Here is a 20,040-nt window from a genome sequence, read left to right on the forward strand (position 1 = left end):
TAGGAGAAGCGCCCATTTGCTTCTCCACCCCCCCCCTTCCTCTCTGTCTCTCTCTTCCCCTCCAGCAGGGCCAGGGCTCCATTGGAGCAAAGATGGCCCAGGCGCTGGGGATGGCTCCTTGGCCTCTGCCCCAGGTGCTAGGGTGGCTCTGGTCGCAGCGGAGCGACCCCCGGGAGGGGCAAAGCATTGCCCCCTGGTGGGCAGAGCGTCGCCCCTGGTGGGCGTGCCGGGTGGATCCCGGTCGGGCGCATGCGGGAGTCTGTCTGACTGTCTCTCCCCATTTCCAGCTTCAGAAAAATACAAAAAAAAAAAAAAAAAAAAAAAAGAAAATTTAGTAGTAGTTACGAATACATCATAATTCAAGTTTATTCTATCTGAGGATAATTCAACATCAGGAAAACTGTTAATGCAAGTTATTAGGGTAATAAATTTTATTGTTTTTTAATATATACACAAGAGAAATGACTATCTGCTTCTCTGTCCCTCCCTCTCCCTCTTCTCTCTCCTCCCTCTCACAGCCAGTGGCTCGGCTGGTTCAAGCGTCAGCCCAGGTGCTGAGGATGGCTTGGAAGATTCGAGCATTGGCCCCCTGAGAGGGGTTGCCAGGTGAATCCTGGTAGGGGTACATGTGGGAGTCTGTCTCACTATGTCCACTCCTCTCACTTAAAAAGAAAAAATAAGACAGATGACGTCAGAGTAATGGCGTGGTAGGAAGCAATACCAATAAATCTCCCCCAAAACTCAACAAGATCTTCAACCAGAAACAGAAAAATCTATCCTTGGAGCCTCCAGATGTTCCGCAATACACCCGAAGGTACGGTCGAGCGAAAAATTGGCTAAATATATAATCAAACCCCGAAGGAAATAGGGAGTAAAAAACACTCCGCCTTCCTCACTAACCTAAATAGGGCTGCTTTCACTGGGAACTGAGAGTATCGAAACTAAAGCGGGCAAAGGGGGTGAATAAATCCAGGCCGGGGCACAAACGGCCGAACCAGACTGTGGCACGGAGATCCAAGCTGAGGAAAAACTGTGCCTGTGGCAACCCAGGCAATACAAGCTAGCACTCGCGCCAAACCCAGATAAAGAAAGATGAGTGGGGCAGCCATTCGCCCTGATCTCCTGGTCGGCGCGTACAGATAGTGGGCGAGAGATTCCTCTGAAAGCCCCAGGAGTGGGCGCCCGTGTTACCCTACAGAGAGGCACAGTCAGAGGCTTTTGTGTGGGCCAAAAGCGAAATCTCCAGGCCGCCCCAGCGCCCTGAAAAAGCCGCGCACGGGGAGAGAGCAAGAGATAATTCCAACGCTGGAACTTTTCCGTGCGGGCGGGGGTTTCACTCGGAGTGTGAGACTGCCGGCCTGATATCCTGGTCGGCGTGCACGGAGGGTAGGAAAGAGATTCCTCTGAGCGCCTCGGGGTGGGCGCCCATGTTACCCCACAGAGAGGCAGAGTCAGGGGCCTTTGTGTGGGCCAAAAGTGGAATCTCGGGCCGCCCCAGCACCCCGAAAAAGCCACGCACGGGGAGGGAGCAAGAGATAATTCCAACGCTGGAACTTTTCCGTGCAGGCGGGGGTTTCACTCAGAGTGTGAGACTGCCGGCCTGATATCCTGGTCTGCGCGCAAACATAGTGAGTGAGAGATTCCTCTGAGCACCCTGGGAGTAGGCGCCCGCCCGAGTTACCGGACAGAGTGGCAGAGTCAGAGGTCTTTGTGTGGGCACAAGCCCCGCCTGATTATGCTAGCAGCTCTGACTGATTGAGCCTTACCCAGAGCCCTGTGCTGAGGGGGAATAGAGTGGGGAGATGCCAGCTCTTTGAGCCTCTTACTATCCAGGCAGAGGCAGCAGCAACCCCATAGCTGGATTACCAGGCTACTAATTGAGGAAGGAAAGACTAGGAGAGAGGCTCCGGGAACACGGATTCTCTCACTGTCGGAGCCTACAAATGCTAATGAGCCTCAATTTCCAACGAGACTGAAGCCCAATACATGCATGACATTACCATAGAGACTTATCAACTGCAAACCTCTACCTGAGCGTGCCACAGGGGCAGAACCAGGGTACAGAGTCACCGGCCAGGAAGAGGGAGAGAAAAGAAAAACCAAGAACATAACCTCTCAAAATCAAGAATAATCCACATACTTTATAACCTATCCCATTTTATTATATTTGTTCGTTTGTTTCTCTTATCTTCATGTCTTGATTTTTTTTTTTCCTCTTCCAATTTGGTCGTTTAATTCTCTGCCGGTCTTACTCTCTCCTCTCCTTGAACTACACTACCCATAAGTGTTACATCTCCTATTATCTTTTCTTTCCTCTTCCTTTCCCTCTATGTGGGTTGCACTCCAAAATCCTTAACTCTCTCTCTCTCTCTCTCTCTCATTTTCTTTTTTCTTCTTTTAGTGGTTCCCTCTTTTTTTTTTTCTTTTTTTCTCTCTTTCTTTTCTCCCTCTATATTAGTTTCTTCCTTTCTCCTTTATGTCTCCTCTCATTCAATCCTCAATAACGAACAAATAATCTTATCTGGGACTCAAACTTATATTTGTGGCATTTTGGGGGGTTTTTACTTCACTTTTTTAACTCACTAGAAGTGCTCCCAACCCTGGCTCTCCATTTTATCTAGTTCTTCTTCCACTAAATACAATAGTAATTTTTTAATTTTTCCTCCCATTTTCCTGTTTCCCTCTTATTCCTCTCATCATATCTCTTAGTCAACCAACACCTAAAAACAAATCATTTTATTCTTGACCCAAATTTTTTCCTTATTTGCTTTTTGTGGGTCCATACCCCCTTCTTATGCCCCTTTATTACTTCTTCCCAACTCAGGCCCTCCATTATAGGCATTGTTTGTTCTATTTAGTACAATATATTGTAATTCACAGTTCACCACAAGATTTTCTCAAGAAAGAGGGAAGAGAAGAGGAGAGGAAAAAAGGAGGGGGGAGAATAATTTTCTTTTTTTTTTTTTACTTTTTTTTTTTTTAACTTTTTAAAAAAAAACTCTTTTCTATTTTTATTTTTTTAACATTTTATTCTTTTTCTTTTTTTTTTTTTTTTTTTTTGTATTTTCTGAAGCTGGAAACGGGGAGAGACAGTCAGACAGACTCCAGCATGCGCCCGACCGGGATCCACCCGGCACGCCCACCAGGGGGCGACGCTCTGCCCACCAGGGGACGACGCTCTGCCCCTCCGGGGAGTCACTCTGTTGAGACCAGAGCCACCCTGGCGCCCGGGGCAGAGGCCAAGGAGCCATCCCCAGCACCCGGGCCATCCTTGCTCCAATGGAGCCTCGCTGCAGGAGGGAAAGAGAGAGACAGAGAGGAAGGAGAGGGGGAGGGGTGGAGAAGCAGATGGGCGCTTCTCCTGTGTGCCCTGGCCGGGAATCGAACCTGGGACTTCTGCACGCCAGGCCGACGCTCTACCACTGAGCAACCGGCCAGGGCTAACTTTTTATTCTTTATTAAATCTCATTAATACTATCAACAAAACCACCCTCAGATGCCATTAAGGAAGAGAAAATCGAATATCATGGATACAAAAGAAAGAGAGGTAACAGATAGATGAGGAAAAATCTATGGAGAAAAAATTTAATATATTGGAAACCTTGGAGTTAAATGACAGAGAATTTAAAATAGAAATCCTAAAAATACTCAGAGATAGGCCCTGGCCGGTTGGCTCAGCGGTAGAGCGTCGGCCTGGCGTGCGGGGGACCCGGGTTCGATTCCCGGTCAGGGCACATAGGAGAAGCGCCCATTTGCTTCTCCACCCCCACCCCCTCCTTCCTCTCTGTCTCTCTCTTCCCCTCCCGCAGCCAAGGCTCCATTGGAGCAAAGATGGTCCGGGCGCTGGGGATGGCTCCTTGGCCTCTGCCCCAGGCGCTGGAGTGGCTCTGGTCGCGGCAGAGCGATGCCCCGGAGGGGCAGAGCATCGCCCCCTGGTGGGCGTGCCAGGTGGATCCCAGTCAGGCGCATGCGGGAGTCTGTCTGTCTCTCCCTGTTTCCAGCTTCAGAAAAAAGTAAAAAAAAACAAAAAAAACAAAAAAAACCTCAGAGATATACAAGAAAACAAAGAAAGGCAATTTAGGGAGCTCAGAAAGCAACTCAATGAACACAAAGAATATATTACCAAGGAAATTGAAACTATAAAAACAAATCAAACAGAGACGAAAAACTCAATTCACAAGCTGAAAAATGAGGTAACAAGCTTAGCTAATAGAACAGGCCAGATAGAAGGTAGGATTAGTGAAATAGAAGACAAGCAACTTGAGGCACAACAGAGAGAAGAAGAGACTCAAAAATTAAAAAAAATGAGACAGCCCTAGAGGAATTATCTGACTCCATCAAAAAGAATAACATAAGAATAATAGGTATATCAGAGGGAGAAGAGAAAGAAAATAGAATGGAGAACATACTCAAACAAATAATAGATGAGAACTTCCCAAGCCTGTGGAAAGAACTAAAGCCTCAAATTCAAGAAGCAAACAGAACTCCGAGTTTTCGTAACCCCAACAAATCTACTCCAAGGCACATTATAATGTAATTGGCACAAACCAACGACAAAGAAAAAATTCTCAAGGCAGCCAGGGAAAAGAAGAATACAACATATAAAGGAAGGCCCATTAGATTATCATCAGATTTCTCAAAAGAAACTCTACAAGCTAGAAGAGAGTGGACCCCAATATTTAAAGTCCTGAAAGAGAGGAACTTTCAGCCACGAATACTATACCCATCAAAGCTATCCTTCAAATACGAAGGAGAAATAAAAACATTCACAGATACAGAAAAGATGAGGGAATTTATCATCAGAAAACCCCCACTCCAGGAATTACTAAAGGGGGTTCTCCAATCAGATACAAAGAACAACAACAACAAAAAAGCAAAGCCCCAAGTAAAAGCTCCAAGAAGAACACAATAAAACCAAATTTAACTGTGACAACAGCCTGACCAGGTGGTGGCGCAGTGGATAGAGCGTCGTACTGGGATGCAGAGGACCCAGGATCGAGACCCCGAGGTCGCCAGCTTGAGCGCGGGCTCATCTGGTTTGAGCAAGGCTCACCAGCTTGAACCCAAGGTCGCTGGCTCCAGCAAGGGGTTACACAGTCTGCTGAAGGCCCGCGGTCAAGGAACGTATGAGGGAGCAATCGATGAACAACTAAGGTGTTGCAATGCACAATGAAAAACTAATGATTGAAGCTTCTCATCTCTTTCCGTTCCTGTCTGTCCGTCCCTGTCTATCCCTCTCTCTGACTCTCTCTGTCTCTGTAAAAAAATAAATAAATAAATGAAATTAAATTAAAAAATAAAAATAAATAAATAAATAAATAAGCTGTGACAACAACAAAAAAAATGGGGGGAGAGGATAAAGATTAACAGAAGCAAAGGACGATGGAGTGCAAAAGTACTCACAAGATAGAGCACTACAATGAACAGGGTAGGAACCCTTTTCATTACTTAACGGTAACCACCATTGAAAAAACCACCACAGAGGCACATGATTTAAAAAGATAGCAACAGAGGAAAGATGTATGGAATACAACCAAATAAAAACAAAAGATAGATAAATGAAAGCGAATGATCAAACAAGACACAAAACTAATAGAAAGCAATCTATAAAATGGCAATAGGGAACTCACAAGTGTCAATAATTATACTAAATGTAAACGGATTAAACTCACCAATAAAAAGGCACACAGTAGCAGCAGAATGGATTAAAAAAGAAAATCCAACTGTATGCTGCCTACAAGAAACTCGTGTAAGCAACAAGGATAAAAACAAATTCAAAGTGAAAGGCTGGAAAACAATACTCCAAGCAAATAACATAAAAAAAAAAGCAGGCATAGCAATACTCATATCTGATAATGCTGACTACAAGACAGCAAAAGTACTCAGAGACAAAAATGGCCATTTCATAATGGCTAAGGGGACACTGAATCAAGAAGAGATAACAATTCTTAATATATATGCACCAAACCAAGGAGCACCACAATATATAAGACAGCTACTTATTGACTTTAAAACAAAAACTGACAAAAATACAATCATACTTGGAGACCTCAATACACCGCTGACGGCTCTAGATTGGTCATCCAAACAGAGAATCAACAAAGATATATTGGCCTTAAACTAAACACTAGAGCACCTGGGTATGATACACATCTACAGGACATTTCATCCCAAAGTAACAGAGTATACATTTTTCTCCAGTGTACATGGATCATTCTCAAGAATTGACCATATGTTGGGCCACAAAAACAACATCAGCAAATTCAGAAAAATCGAAGTTGTACCAAGCATATTTTCTGATCATAAAGCCTTGAAACTAGAATTCAACTGCAAAAAAGAGGAAAAAAATCCCACAAAAATGTGGAAACTAAACAACATACTTTTAAAAAATGAATGGGGCCTGACCAGGCGGTGGCGCAGTGGATAGAGCGTCAGACTGGGATGCAGAGGACCCAGGTTCGAGACCCTGAGGTCACCAGCTTGAGCGCAGGCTCATCTGGTTTGGGCAAAAGCCTACCAGCTTGAACCCAGAGTCGCTGGGTCCAGCGAGGGGTTACTCGGTCTGCTGAAGGCCTGCGGTCAGGGCACGTGTGAGAGAGCAATCAATGAACAACTAAGGTGTTGCAATGCGCAATGAAAAGCTGATGATTGATGCTTCTCATCTCTCTCTGTCCCTGTCTATCCCTCTCTCTGACTCACTCTCTGTCTCTATAATAAATAAATAAATAAATAAAATTTAAAAAATTAAAAAAAAAATGAATGGGTCAAAGAAGAAATAAGTGCCGAGATCAAAAGATATATACAGACAAATGAAAATGACAATACAACATATCAGAATCTATGAGATGCAGCAAAAGCAGTGATAAGAGGGAAGTTCATATCACTTCAGGCATATATGAACAAACAAGAGAGAGCCCAAGTGAACCACTTAATTTCACACCTTAAGGAACTGGAAAAAGAACAAAGACAACCCAAAAGCAGCCGAAGAAAGGAGATAATAAAAATCAGAGCAGAAATAAATAAAATAGAGAACAGAAAAACTATAGAAAAAATTAATAGAACAAGGAGCTGGTTCTTTGAAAAGATCAACAAAATTGACAAACCCTTGGCAAGACTTACCAAGGAAAAAGGAGAAAAAACTCATATAAACAAAATTCAAAATGAAAGAGGAGAAATCACCACGGACATTGTAGATATACAAAGAATTATTGTAGAATACTATGAAAAACTTTATGCCACTAAATTCAACAACCTAGAAGAAATGGATAAATTTCTAGAACAATACAACCTTCCTAGACTGAGTCAAGAAGAAGCAGAAAGCCTAAACAGGCCTATTAGTAGAGAAGAAATAGAAAAAACCATTAAAAACCTCCCCAAAAATAAAAGTCCAGGCCCTGACGGCTATACCAGCGAATTTTATCATTCAAAGAAGACTTGTTTCCTATTCTCCTCGAAGTCTTCCAAAAAATTGAAGAAGAAGCAATACTTCCGAACACATTTTATGAGGCCAACATAACCCTCATACCAAAACCAGGCAAGGATGGCACAAGAAAAGAAAACTACAGACCAATATCTCTAATGAATACAGATGCTAAAATACTAAACAAAATACTAGCAAATCGAATACAACAACATATTAAAAAAATAATACATCATGATCAAGTGGGATTCATCCCAGAATCTCAAGGATGGTTCAACACACGTAAAACGGTTAACGTAATACACCATATCAACAAAACAAAGAACAAAAACCACATGATCTTATCAATAGACGCAGAAAAGGCTTTCGATAAAATACAACACAATTTTATGTTTAAGACTCTCAACAAAATGGGTATAGAAGGAAAATATCTCAACATGATAAAAGCCATATATGATAAACCATCAGCTAACATATTAAATGGCACAAAATTGAAGGCTTTCCCCCTTAAATCAGGAACAAGACAGGGTTGTCCACTCTTTCCACTCTTATTTAATGTGGTACCAGAGGTTCTAGCCAGAGCAATCAGACAAGACAAAGAAATAAAAGGCATCCAAATTGGAAAAGAAGAAGTAAAGGTATCACTTTTTGCAGATGATATGATCCTATACATCGAAAACCCCAAAGAATCCACAAAAAGACTACTAGAAACAATAAGCCAATACAGTAAGGTCGCAGGATACAAAATTAACATACAGAAGTCCATAGCCTTTCTATATGCCAACAATGAAACATTTGAGAACAAACTCAAAAAAATAATCCTCTTCACGATTGCTACAAAAAAATAAAATACCTAGGAATAAACATAACAAAAAATGTAAAGGACTTAGATAATGAACACTACAAACCATTGTTGTTGTTGTTTTTTTATTTATTCATTTTAGAGAGGAGAGAGAGAGGGAGAGAAAGAGAGAGAGAGAGAGAGAGACAGGGGGGAGGAGCTGGAAGCATCAACTCCCATATGTGCCTTGACCAGGCAAGCCCAGGGTTTCGAATCGGCGACCTCAGCATTTCCAGGTCGACGCTTTATCCACTACACCACCACAGGTCAGGCCATACAAACCACTGTTAAGGGAAATCGAAAAAGATATAATGAGATGAAAGAATATTCCTTGTTCTTGGTTAGGAAGAATAAATATAATCAAGATGGACATATTACCCAAAGCAATATACAAATTTAATGCAATTCCCATCAAAATTCCAATGACATTTTTTAAAGAAATGGAGCAAAAAATCATCAGATTTATATGGAACTATAAAAAACCCCGAATAGCCAAAGCAATCCTAAAGAAAAAGAATGAAGCTGGGGGAATTACAATACCTGACTTCAAACTCTATTATAGGGCCACGACAATCAAAACAGCATGGTATTGGCAGAAAAATAGACACTCAGACCAATGGAACAGAATAGAAAGCTCAGAAATAAAACCACATATATGTAGTCAAATAATTTTTGATAAAGGGGCCAACAACACACAATGGAGAAAAGAAAGCCTCTTCAACAAATGGTGCTGGGAAAACTGGAAAGCCACATGCAAAAGAATGAAACTGGACTACAGTCTCTCCCCCTGTACAAAAATTAACTCAAAATGGATCAAAGATCTAAACATAAGACCTGAAACAATAAAGTACATAGAAGAAGACATAGGTACTCAACTCATGGACCTGGGTTTTAAAGAGCATTTTATGAATTTGACTCCAAAGGCAAGAGAAATGAAGGCAAAAATTAATGAATGGAACTACATCAGACTAAGAAGTTTTTGCTCAGCAAGAGAAACTGATAACAAAATAAACAGACGGCCAACTAAATGGGAAATGATATTTTCAAACAACTACTCAGATAAGGGCCTAATATCCAAAATATACAAAGAAATCATAAAACTCAACAACAAACAAACAAATAATCCAATAAAAAAATGGGAAGAGGACATGAACAGACACTTCTCCCAGGAAGAAATACAAATGGCCAACAGATATATGAAAAGATGCTCATCTTCTTTAGTTATTAGAGAAATGCAAATCAAAACTGCAATGAGATACCACCTCACACCTGTTAGATTAGCTATTATTAACAAGACAGGTAATAGCAAATGTTGGAGAGGCTGTGGAGAAAAAGGAACCCTCGTTCACTGTTGGTGGGAATGTAAAGTAGTACAACCATTATGGAAGAAAGTATGGTGGTTCCTCAAAAAACTGAAAATAGAACTACCTTATGACCCAGCAATCCCTCTACTGGGCATATACCCCAAAAACTCAGAAACATTGATACGTGAAGACACATGCAGCCCCATGTTCATTGCAGCATTGTTCACAGTGGCCAGGACATGGAAACAACCAAAAAGCCCGTCAATAGATGACTGGATAAAGAAGATGTGGCACATATACACTATGGAATACTACTCAGCCATAAGAAATGATGACATCGGATCATTTGCAGCAAAATGGTGGGATCTTGATAACATTATACAAAGTGAAATAAGTAAATCAGAAAAAACCAGGAACTGCATTATTCCATACCTAGGTGGGATATAAAAGTGAGACTAAGAGACATTGATAAGATTGTGGTGGTTCTGGGGGGTGGGGGGAAAGGGAGAGGGGGAGGGGCACAAAGAAAACTAGATAGAAGGTGACAGAGGACAATCTTACTTTGGGTGATAGGTATGCAACATAATTGAATGACAAGATAACCTAGACATGTTTTCTTTGAATATATGTACCCTGATTTATTGATGTCACCCCATTAAAAAAATAAAATTAAAAAAATGAAATAAATAAAATAAAACATCTAAAATAAAATAACGAAAAAGCAAAGTATGTGTATATGTATGTAAAAAAGATGCATAGAAAAATGTTTGGCAGGATTTAATAACAAATTGTTATACTGAATAGTAATAGAAATAAAGTAGACTATTTTACTTTATGATATAAATCAATATTTGATTACTTTACCTTTTATTGTATCTTTTATTTACTTGTAAAATTTTAAAAATGAAGAAATTCAAGATGGAGGGTCAAAAGTCAAATTCTACAACTAAAAACATTTTTAAAAAGTATTTATGAAGAAAAAAACAATATAAAACTTACAGTAACTGCAAACATATGTTCATCTTCTAAGGTAGACTGTATTCTGTCTCTGAGGAAAAATAACACAAAATAAAAAAGCCTTATTTCATATATGTATAAATATATGAAATCGCCTTTTAAGCTATATCCATGCATAAACCTACAACCTAAAAAATAAGTTTCAATTAACTTAGCTATCATGCTTCTAAACAAGATACAAGTAGTAAATGTCTTCTGAATCTGATACTGATGCCCAAACAAAACTTAAAAGTACACACCATTTCTTAAAAGAAAAAAGTACTACTATTGCTAAACAGTATACACTAAAAAGTCTTTAACAGCCACCTGCTAATATATATATCTAAGTTTTTGTTATTGTTATTTTTTCTTGAGGGGGAACAAGAGAGATGAGAAGCATCAATTCGTAGTTGCATCACTAGTTGTTCACTGATTGCTTCTCATATGTGCCTTGACCAGGGGGCTCAAGTCAGCCAGTGACCCCCTGCTCAAGCCAGTGACCTTGGGCTCAAGACAGCAATCCCAGGATCATGATGTTACTGTGCTCAAGCCAGTGACCCCATGATCAAGGTGGTGAGCCTGCACTCAAGCCAGATGAGCCCAAACTCAAGGTGGTGATCTCGGGGTTTCAAACCTGGGTCCTCAGCATCCCAGGTCAATGCTCTATCCACTGCACCACCACTGGTCAGGCTACATTTAACTTTTTAACATGTTTTCACATGGCCCAAAATAAAATTACATGATTTCCTTTCAAGGTTTTCTCGTAAATATGAGAAAACAACAGAATGAGTAGGAACCACTGAGCAGCTAAGAAAAATTTGGTTAACTTCTGTCATGTTTCCACAACACATAAATTCTATCTTTCAGTTTTTTTCTTATCTCTCCTCTCCTAAGTACTACAGTATTTTTAGCACTTTCCTTAAATCGTTATACATATCCAATTTTGGGTAGCTACCAGTGCTTTATGACCTGAAACCTCCTCGCTAACTCACTCCTAACAAATAAGGCATTAACAATGACAAGCATCAAAAATAGCAGAGCCTAAAAAAACCCAGAAAAATTCAGCAGAACCTAATTCCAAACACATCCTACTCTAGCTTTTAAGTTAATTTGCCTATTGGTTTGTCACCTGTGTTTATATTATTTATGACTTCTACACAACTTTACCTGTACAAAGAAGCCAGCAGCCTCCATGTGACCATCTCCTGCTGAAGAAGCCAGAGCATACTGGCTGTTTTGGAAAACTTTTGAAGTCCAGGCGTTGCTCGGTTCACTATTTTACTCAGCATATTCACCTGAATTAAAAACAGAGACATAAGGAGGTTTTCTATCATTTTAAGTAACACTGTGTTCAAGTACACTATGCTAAAACTAATTATATACATATGGTACATATTTCTAATATAAATTTGTCCAACCTGCCTATTGTCTTTTTTAAATGAATGTAATGTAATAGTCCCACCAGAAACGGCCTTAAAGTAAGGTGTGTTTATGTGAATGCATGTGTAAAAGTTAAACATAACCCAGACTCAACAGTAACAGCCTTGGGTAGATTGTTTTCCCCCTGCACAGATCTCCAGAAGATAAGCTAAATCTAGCCTGCAACTGACAAAATCATAACATGAACCAACCAAGCAGCAATGGGAATTAAAAATAAGGTATCTTCAAATTATTTCTGAAAAATTTATACCCCATAACAGATCAAGAAAACTATTTTCCTAAGATTGGCACAAACAGAATGCCATTTCTAGCCAAAACTTCAAAGTCGCTCCTTCTTCTAAAACAGTTCTTAAACTTCTTGGGACTGAGGCACATGTGAAAATCTATGAAAGGTATGGATATTCTCCATAGAAACACACGCAAAACTGTTTATCAGGAGGTTTAAAGACTCAGGGTAAGGGAATTAAGGAACATGATTATTCTCATTCAGAATGTGAATAATCAACATCACAACAGGATTTCCCTCCCTTTGAAAAGTATTCACAAAATAATGTTACTTCTGCCTTAAGGCCAGTTTGCTAAAAAAGTATTATCTGTACTCTCATTCACTTATTAAACATTTTCCTTTTTATTGAATTTATTGGGGTGATACTAGTTAATAAAGTTATACAAGTTTCAGGTGCACAATTCCACAACACATCTGTACCCTGTATGACATGTCCATCACCCCAAGTCAGCCTCTGTCCATCACCATTTACCCGCACCTCACACTCCCCCATGTCCATGAGTTTTTCTTTTGTGGTCACCCCCCTAACCAGCCCCCAACTCCTACCCCGCCTGACAGCTGTCAGCCTACTCTTTTTATGAGTCCGTCTCTATTTTGCTTGTTTGTTCATTAGATTCCACATATGAGTAAAATCATATGGTATCTGTCTTTCTGTGACTGGCTTATTTCACTTAACATAGTGCTCTCCTGGTCCATCCATGTTTTTGCAAAGGGTAAGATTTCCTACTTTTTTATAGATGAGTTGTAATTTCATTGTGTAAATGTACCACAGCATTTTTTATCCACTCATCAACTAATTGGTACTTGGGCTGCTTCCAAATCTTGGCTAATGTAAATAACACTGCAGTGAACAAAGGGGTGCACATATTCTTTCAAATTGTTTCAGGTTTCTTTGGATAAATTCCTAAAAGTGGAATCACTGGGTCATAAGGCAGTTCCATTATATATATATATATTATATATATATAAAATATATATATATGGGGGGTGGAGGGAGGGAGGGAGAGACACAGACAGGAAGGAAGAGAGATGAGAAACATCAGCTCATAGTTGTGGTACCTTAGCTGTTCATTGATTGCTTCTCATATGTGCCTTGACTAAGGGGCTCCAGCCGAGCCAGTGACCACTTGCTCAAGCCAGCAACATTGGGCTTCAAGCCTGTGACCATAGGGTCATGTCTATGATCCCACACTCAAGCTGGTGACCCCACCCCCAGGCTGGATGAGACCACACTCAAGGGTTTTGAACCTGGGTCCTCAGCATCCCAGGCCAATGCTTTATCCACTGTGCCACCACCTAGTCAGGCAGGGCAGTTCCATTTTGAAAGTTTTGAGGTAACTCCATATTACTTTCCATAGTGGCTGCTCAAATCTGCATTTCCATCAGTAGTGCAAAAGGGTTGCCTTTTCTCTGCAGCCTCATCAACACTTGTCTGTTGAGGTATTGATGATAGCCATTCTCACAGGTGTGAAGTGCTAGCCTAGCTCATTGTGGTTTTAATTTGCATTTCTCTGATAATTAGCGACGGGGAGCCTCTTTTCATAAATCTATTGGCCATCTGTACATCTTCCTTGGAGAAGTGTCCATTCAGGTTCTTTGCCCAATTTTTGTAAGCTTTTCTAATGTTTTCAATTACTACAGATCACACCACGAGCAATGTATGCAAAGAGAAAATGAGGAGGTAGAAGGAAAGGAAGCCATATTGTGTAAAGCTGGATGGTCATTTCACTTTTCTTTCTTCCTGTCCTTCTCATTCACAGCCAGAATCATCGTGAGTGTTCTGAAGAGTAATGAAATCTAACAAGAGATAATGTAGTGCCAGATATAATCCTTATCTCCATTTTCAGCCTTTTCAATAATGAGTTGAGTGTCAAAAAGGACAAAGCCACGCATAACCAACTAGCCCAAATACAGGTTTGCCTGGAAAAGTCAAACGGATCAAGACATTGCACCAGGGAAGACAAGAGCACCAGGCTCATGACTGACATCAAGATGCCTCCCCAAAAGAGGTAACTACAGCAATTAGGGTAAAGCCGGTGAAGAACCTCGCTGTGCCTGTGAAGGCACAGGAAAGGATGCTGGGGTTGATGGCAATGCACAACTCCAGAGCAGGGCCCAGGCCAACTGCTCTAAGGAAAGCAAATCTCACAATAAGTCCCAGGATTTTTGCTCAGTTTCAAGACTATGAGGTGTTGTCGTCAACCAAGTCATCAACCTCAGGGAACCCAGGGCAGAGAGCAGGACAACCTAAACGAAATGAGTGACCACATGGACAATGGCCCCTGCAGCCACCACAGAGGGCAAAACAGGCACAGACCTTTTTCAGATGCTGCTGTGTCAACAGGGTCACACGGACAAATTTTAACTGCGCATCGAAGTTGACCAAAACATGTTCATGGTGCCAGTGTCTGTGGGACACAGCCTCCCTCTTCTTACCCACCTCTCTCAAGCTCACAAAGGTCTTTTAATACTGAATATGCTTCTCCCATTTTTAAGCTGGATTTTTTTTGATGTTGGGTCTTATAAATTCTTTATAAATGTTAGGTATTAGCCCCTTATCAGATGTATCAGTGTTCTCTCATTCAGTAAGTTGTCTTTTCACTTTGTTGATGGTTTTCTTTGCGATGCAAAAACTATTTAGTTTGATGTAATTCATTCGTTTCTGTTTCCCTTGTCTGAGGAGATGTCAGAAAAAACACTGATATGAGAAATGTCCAAGATTTTACTGCCTATGTTTTCTTCTAGGATTTAAAAAAAAATTTTTTTTTTAATTCATTTTTAGAAAGGAGAGAGAAAGGGAGAGAGAGAGAGAGACAGAGAGGGAGAGAGAGAGGAGAGAGAGACAGAGAGGAGAGAGAGACAGAGAGAGAAGGTGGGGAGGAGCAGGAAGCATCAACTCCCATATGTGCCTTGACCAGGCAAGCCCAGGGTTTCGAACCGGCACCTCAGCATTTCCAGGTCGATGCTTTATCCACTGCGCCATCACAGGTCAGGCTCTTCTAGTATTTTTATGGTTTCAAGTCTAACATTTAAGTCTTGAATCCATTTTGAGTTTATTCTTGTGTATAGTGTAAGTTAGTTTAGTTTCATTTTTTTTGCACGTGTCTGTCCAATATTCTCAACACCATTTATTGAATAGACTATCTTTGTATACTGAATAGACCCACTGTATGTTGTTGCCTCCTTTGTTAAAAATTAATTGACTATATAGGCCCTGGCCAGTTGACTCAATGGTAGAGCATCAGCCTGGCATGTGGAAGTACCAGGTTCGATTCCCGGCCAGGGCACACAGGAGAAGTGTCCCTCTGCTTCTCCACCCCTCCCCCTCTCCTTCCTCTCTGTCTATCTCTTTCTCACCTGCAGCCAAAGCTCCACTGGAGCAAAGTTGGCCGAGGCGCTAAGTATGGCTCCATGGCCTCCGCCTCAGACGTTAGAATAACTCAGACCGCAAAGGAACAACGCCCCAGATGGGCAGAGCTTCGCCCCCTGCTGGGCATGCTGGGTGGTGCCCAGTTGGGTACATGCAGTAGTCTGTCTGACTGCCTCCCCCCTTCTAACTTTGGAAAAATACAAAAAGAGATAATAAAAAATTAATTGACTATAAAGGTGTGGGTTTATTCTGGCCTGTTCTGTTCTACTGATCTATATGTCTGTTTTTATGCCAGTACCATACTGTTTTGATTACTATGACCTAGCATAGTTTGATATCAGGTAGCCGGTTCCTTCCACCTTTGTCTTTTTCAATATTGCTGTGACTATTTAGGTCTTTTGTGGATCCATATAAATTTTTGGAATATTTTCCCTAGTTCTGTGAAATACACCATTGGTATCTTGACAGAAACTGCACTGAATCTACAGATGGCTTTGGGTAGTATGGACATTTTATTTTATTATCATGTTTTTTTGTTTGTTTGTTTGGGGTTTTTTTTTTTTGCATTCTTCTGAAGCTGGAAACGGGGAGAGACAGTCAGACAGACTCCCGCATGCGCCCGACCGGGATCCACCTGGCACGCCCACCAGGGGGCGATGCTCTGCCCAACAGGGGGCGATGCTCTGCCCCTCCGGGGCGTTGCTTTGCAGCGACCAGAGCCACTCCAGCACCTGGGGGCAGAGGCCAAGGAGCCATCCCCAGCGCCCGGGCCATCTTTGCTCCAATGGAGCCTTGGCTGCAGGAGGGGAAGAGAGAGACAGAGAGGAAGGAGGGGTGGGGGGTGGAGAAGCAAATGGGCGCCTCTCCTATGTGCCCTGGCCGGAAATCGAACCCGGGTCCCCCGCATGCCAGGCCAACGCTCTACCGCTGAGCCAGCCGGCCAGGGCCTATTATCATGTTTTTGAGAGAGAGACAGACAGGAAGAGATAGGGATGAGAAGCATCAACTTGTAGTTGCATCACCTTAGTTATTCATTAATTGTTTCTCACATGTGCCCTGACCGGAGGCTCCAGCTGAGCCAGTGACCCGTCTTCAAGTCAGCAACCATGAGATCATATTGATGATCCCATGCTCAAGTGGCAACCCCACACTCAAGCAGAGAAACTGCATTCAAGCCAGATGAGCCTGCACTCAAGCAGGCAACCTTGGGCTTTTGAACCTGGGACCTCAGCATCCCAGGTTACAGCTCTGTCCATTGTGTCTCCACCAGTCAGGCAATATGGACATTTTAATGATGTAAATTTTCCCTATCCCTGAACAGCATTTATTAAATTCTCTATTGGAATTCTAACTCCAGTGATTCATTAAAGTGATTATTGCTTTGTTATTTAATAAAGCCATTGCTTTTTATAATGAAACAATTCAGAGACTGTTGAAATAATATTAAATATTCCACAAATGTTGGCTATTGTTTCAATTACTCTTGAATGTGATAGCATCTTTAAGCCCATTTCCTCTTAACACATTTTTTAGAGTAATTTTAGGTTCACAGCAGAACTGAGAGCAAAGTACAGAATTCACATTACTCTCTGCCCCTACATATACATAACCTCACCTCCTACCATCAATATCCAGTACTAGTGTAGTACATTTGTTATAATCAATAAACCTACAATGACATCATTATCAACCCAAGTCTAGATCTTTGCTCAGGGTTCACTCTTGGTTTTGGAACATTCTGAGTTTTGACTAATGTATAATAACATATATCAAACATTATGATATATAAAATAACTTCATTCCCCTAAAAATCCACTGTGTTTCACTTTTCACCCTTCCTTCCCTCCTAACCTCTGGCAACAATTGATCTTTTTACTCTCTCCAAGTTTTCCTTTTTCCAGAATGTTTGGATCCATACAGTATATAGCCTTTTCAGATTGGCTTCTTTCATTTAGTTATATGCCTTTAGGGTTCACCCTTGTCTCTTCATGGCATAATAGATTATTTCTTCTAAGTGATGAATAATATTCGATAGTCTGGATGTACCACAGTTGATTTATCCATTTACCTACTAAAGGACATCTTGGTTGATTTCAAGTTAAGCCAATTATGAATAAAGTTGCTACAAACATCTATGTGCATGTTTTTGTGTAAACATACATTTTTAACTTATTTGAGTAAATACCAAAGAGTATAAATGTTGGATCAGATGATAAAAGTATGCTTAGATTTGTAAGAAACTGAGAATCTGCCTTCCAAAGTGGCTGTAGCATTTTGCAATCCCACCAGCAATGAATGCGAGTTCCTGCTGCTCCACATCCTTGCCAGCATTTGGTGGGTTAGCGTTTTGGATTTTTGCCATTCCAATAGTATAGTGCCATCTCATTGTTTTAATTTGCAATTCCCTAATGACATCTGTTGTTAAATATCTTTTCATATGCTTATTTGCCACCTGTATATCTTCTCTAGTGAGGTGTCTATTAATATGTTTTGTCTATTTGTAATTGGATTGTCCCTTTTCTTGTTGAGTTTTAAAAGTTCTTTGTATATTATAATTTTTCCTTTTTAAAGCAGCAGAATCCTTTTGTCCTCAAAATAAACCTGATAGGGGACTTCAGTATGTAAAAAGCAGAGCTACTCTGGCTAACCTCCTAGCCATACCATCCTTGCCATACAACTAAGACACCTCCCATAAATACTGTATAGAAATTCGCAGGTTGATGCTGTTTAAAGGAAACTAAGAGTACTGAAGTTTAATCAGTAATGAAGGAAATTATCTTACCTGAACACAACAAATGTTTTCATACTCTTCTACAAGGTCAAAAACTGTAGTCGAAGAGTGCTTCAAAAAAGACTGGAGGAAATCAGAAAACATACTCATGGATGCTAGAACACATTGAAAAAGGAATAAAAAAACATTAAATGACATATTTATAGATAATTATTTGAAAACTTAAAAACATAGCTACAAGTCTTTTGTATAACTGTTGTATTTTTTTAAAAAATCACAATTGTGGTAAAACACACATAACAAAATTTACCATTGTAAACATTTTTAAGTGTACAGTTCAGTGGCATTAAGTACATTCACACTGTTGTGCCACCATCACCACCATCCACCTATAGAATTCTGTTCATTTTGCAAAACTAAAACTTATGATAGCCAAAGCAACCCTGAGAAAGAAGAACAAAGCTGGAGGCATCATACTTCCTGGTTTCAAACTGTTATACAAGGCACAATAATCAAACAGTAAGGTACTGGCACAGAAATAGACACACAGACCAATGGGACAGAACAGAAACTCCAGAAATAAACTCCCACATATTTAATCAACTAGTATTTGACCAGGGAACCAAGAATACAAAATGGGCAAGGGAGAGTCTTTTCAATAAATGGTGTTGGGAAAACTGGAAATCCACATAGAGAAAATAAAACTGCATCCCTATTTTATACCACTTGTACCAATAATTAAGAATGGATTAGAGATTTAAACCTAAGACATGAAAATATAAAATTTCTGAAAAAAATACAGGGAAAAGCTTCTTGATATTGGTCTTGGCAATAATTTTTTGGACATGACACCAAAAGCATAAGGAACAAAAGCAAAAATCAAGTGGAACTACATCAAACTAAAATGTTCTGCACGGCAAAAGAACCCCAACAAAATGAAGAGGCAAAATGGAATGGGAGAAAATATTTATAAACCATATACTTGATAAGAGGTTAATCTCCAAATAATATAGCACTCATATGTTAGTGTATGATAATGATTATATGCTAAAAACTGATGTAATAAAGTATGTATACACAAACACTAAAAGCAAATATTTTTTTTCCAAAAGGGAATAGTAATAACCAACCTAAAACTAGAAAGGGCTCAATATTATTTGAAAAAACAGCATCAGCATCCAGGCCAGAGCAAGAAGTGTCAACAGTGTTAGATAAAAAATAAACCTAGAGTGCACATTTCCTTGCCAGTGGAGAAGGAAGACTGCGTCTCCCTGGCCAAGATAAAACCCTGAAACATCTGCCAGAGCAGAGCGAAACCGACCATCGTGGAGTGGAGAAGCCCAGCGCAGTGCAGAGCACAGCTGCGCAGAGCAGAGCATTGATGAGCAGGCCAGAGCTGTCTAGCAGGAGAGTAGCCTGGCCCCAGAGCTGTTCTCCGACTGTGCTGTTTTCACAGCTATGCCACAGCTGAGCTGTTTTTGCATCTGTGCTTTGGCACTATTAAGCTGTTTTCACTGAATAAAGTTTCCTTCTTCACTGCACCCATCCCCCCAAAAAAACTGAACCTAAAGAAAAAGAGAAGCTCTTTCAACAGCACAAGTAGGAAAAGAATGACAATATAGAGATCTGTCTACTAATAACCTAATAGGCTG

The 20,040-nt window shown here is 40.6% G+C and overlaps 1 protein-coding gene and 1 pseudogene across 1 annotated transcript in view; both read right to left on the minus strand.

The window, feature by feature from the left end:
• The window catches only part of NUP107 (nucleoporin 107), a 55,349-nt gene that overhangs the window by 26,893 nt on the left and 8,416 nt on the right, over window positions 1–20,040 (minus strand). The window contains exons 6-8 of the mRNA XM_066368700.1: window positions 18,440–18,543; window positions 11,729–11,856; window positions 10,565–10,613 (exon numbers count right to left, since the gene is read on the minus strand). Coding sequence (XP_066224797.1) covers window positions 10,565–10,613; window positions 11,729–11,856; window positions 18,440–18,543 — 281 coding nt within the window. The remainder of the gene's footprint in view (window positions 1–10,564; window positions 10,614–11,728; window positions 11,857–18,439; window positions 18,544–20,040) is intronic.
• LOC136393877 (bax inhibitor 1 pseudogene) lies at window positions 14,013–18,019 on the minus strand (annotated as a pseudogene).

Source organism: Saccopteryx leptura, chromosome 2 (genome assembly GCF_036850995.1).
Source record: "Saccopteryx leptura isolate mSacLep1 chromosome 2, mSacLep1_pri_phased_curated, whole genome shotgun sequence".
Classification (NCBI taxonomy): domain Eukaryota; kingdom Metazoa; phylum Chordata; class Mammalia; order Chiroptera; family Emballonuridae; genus Saccopteryx; species Saccopteryx leptura.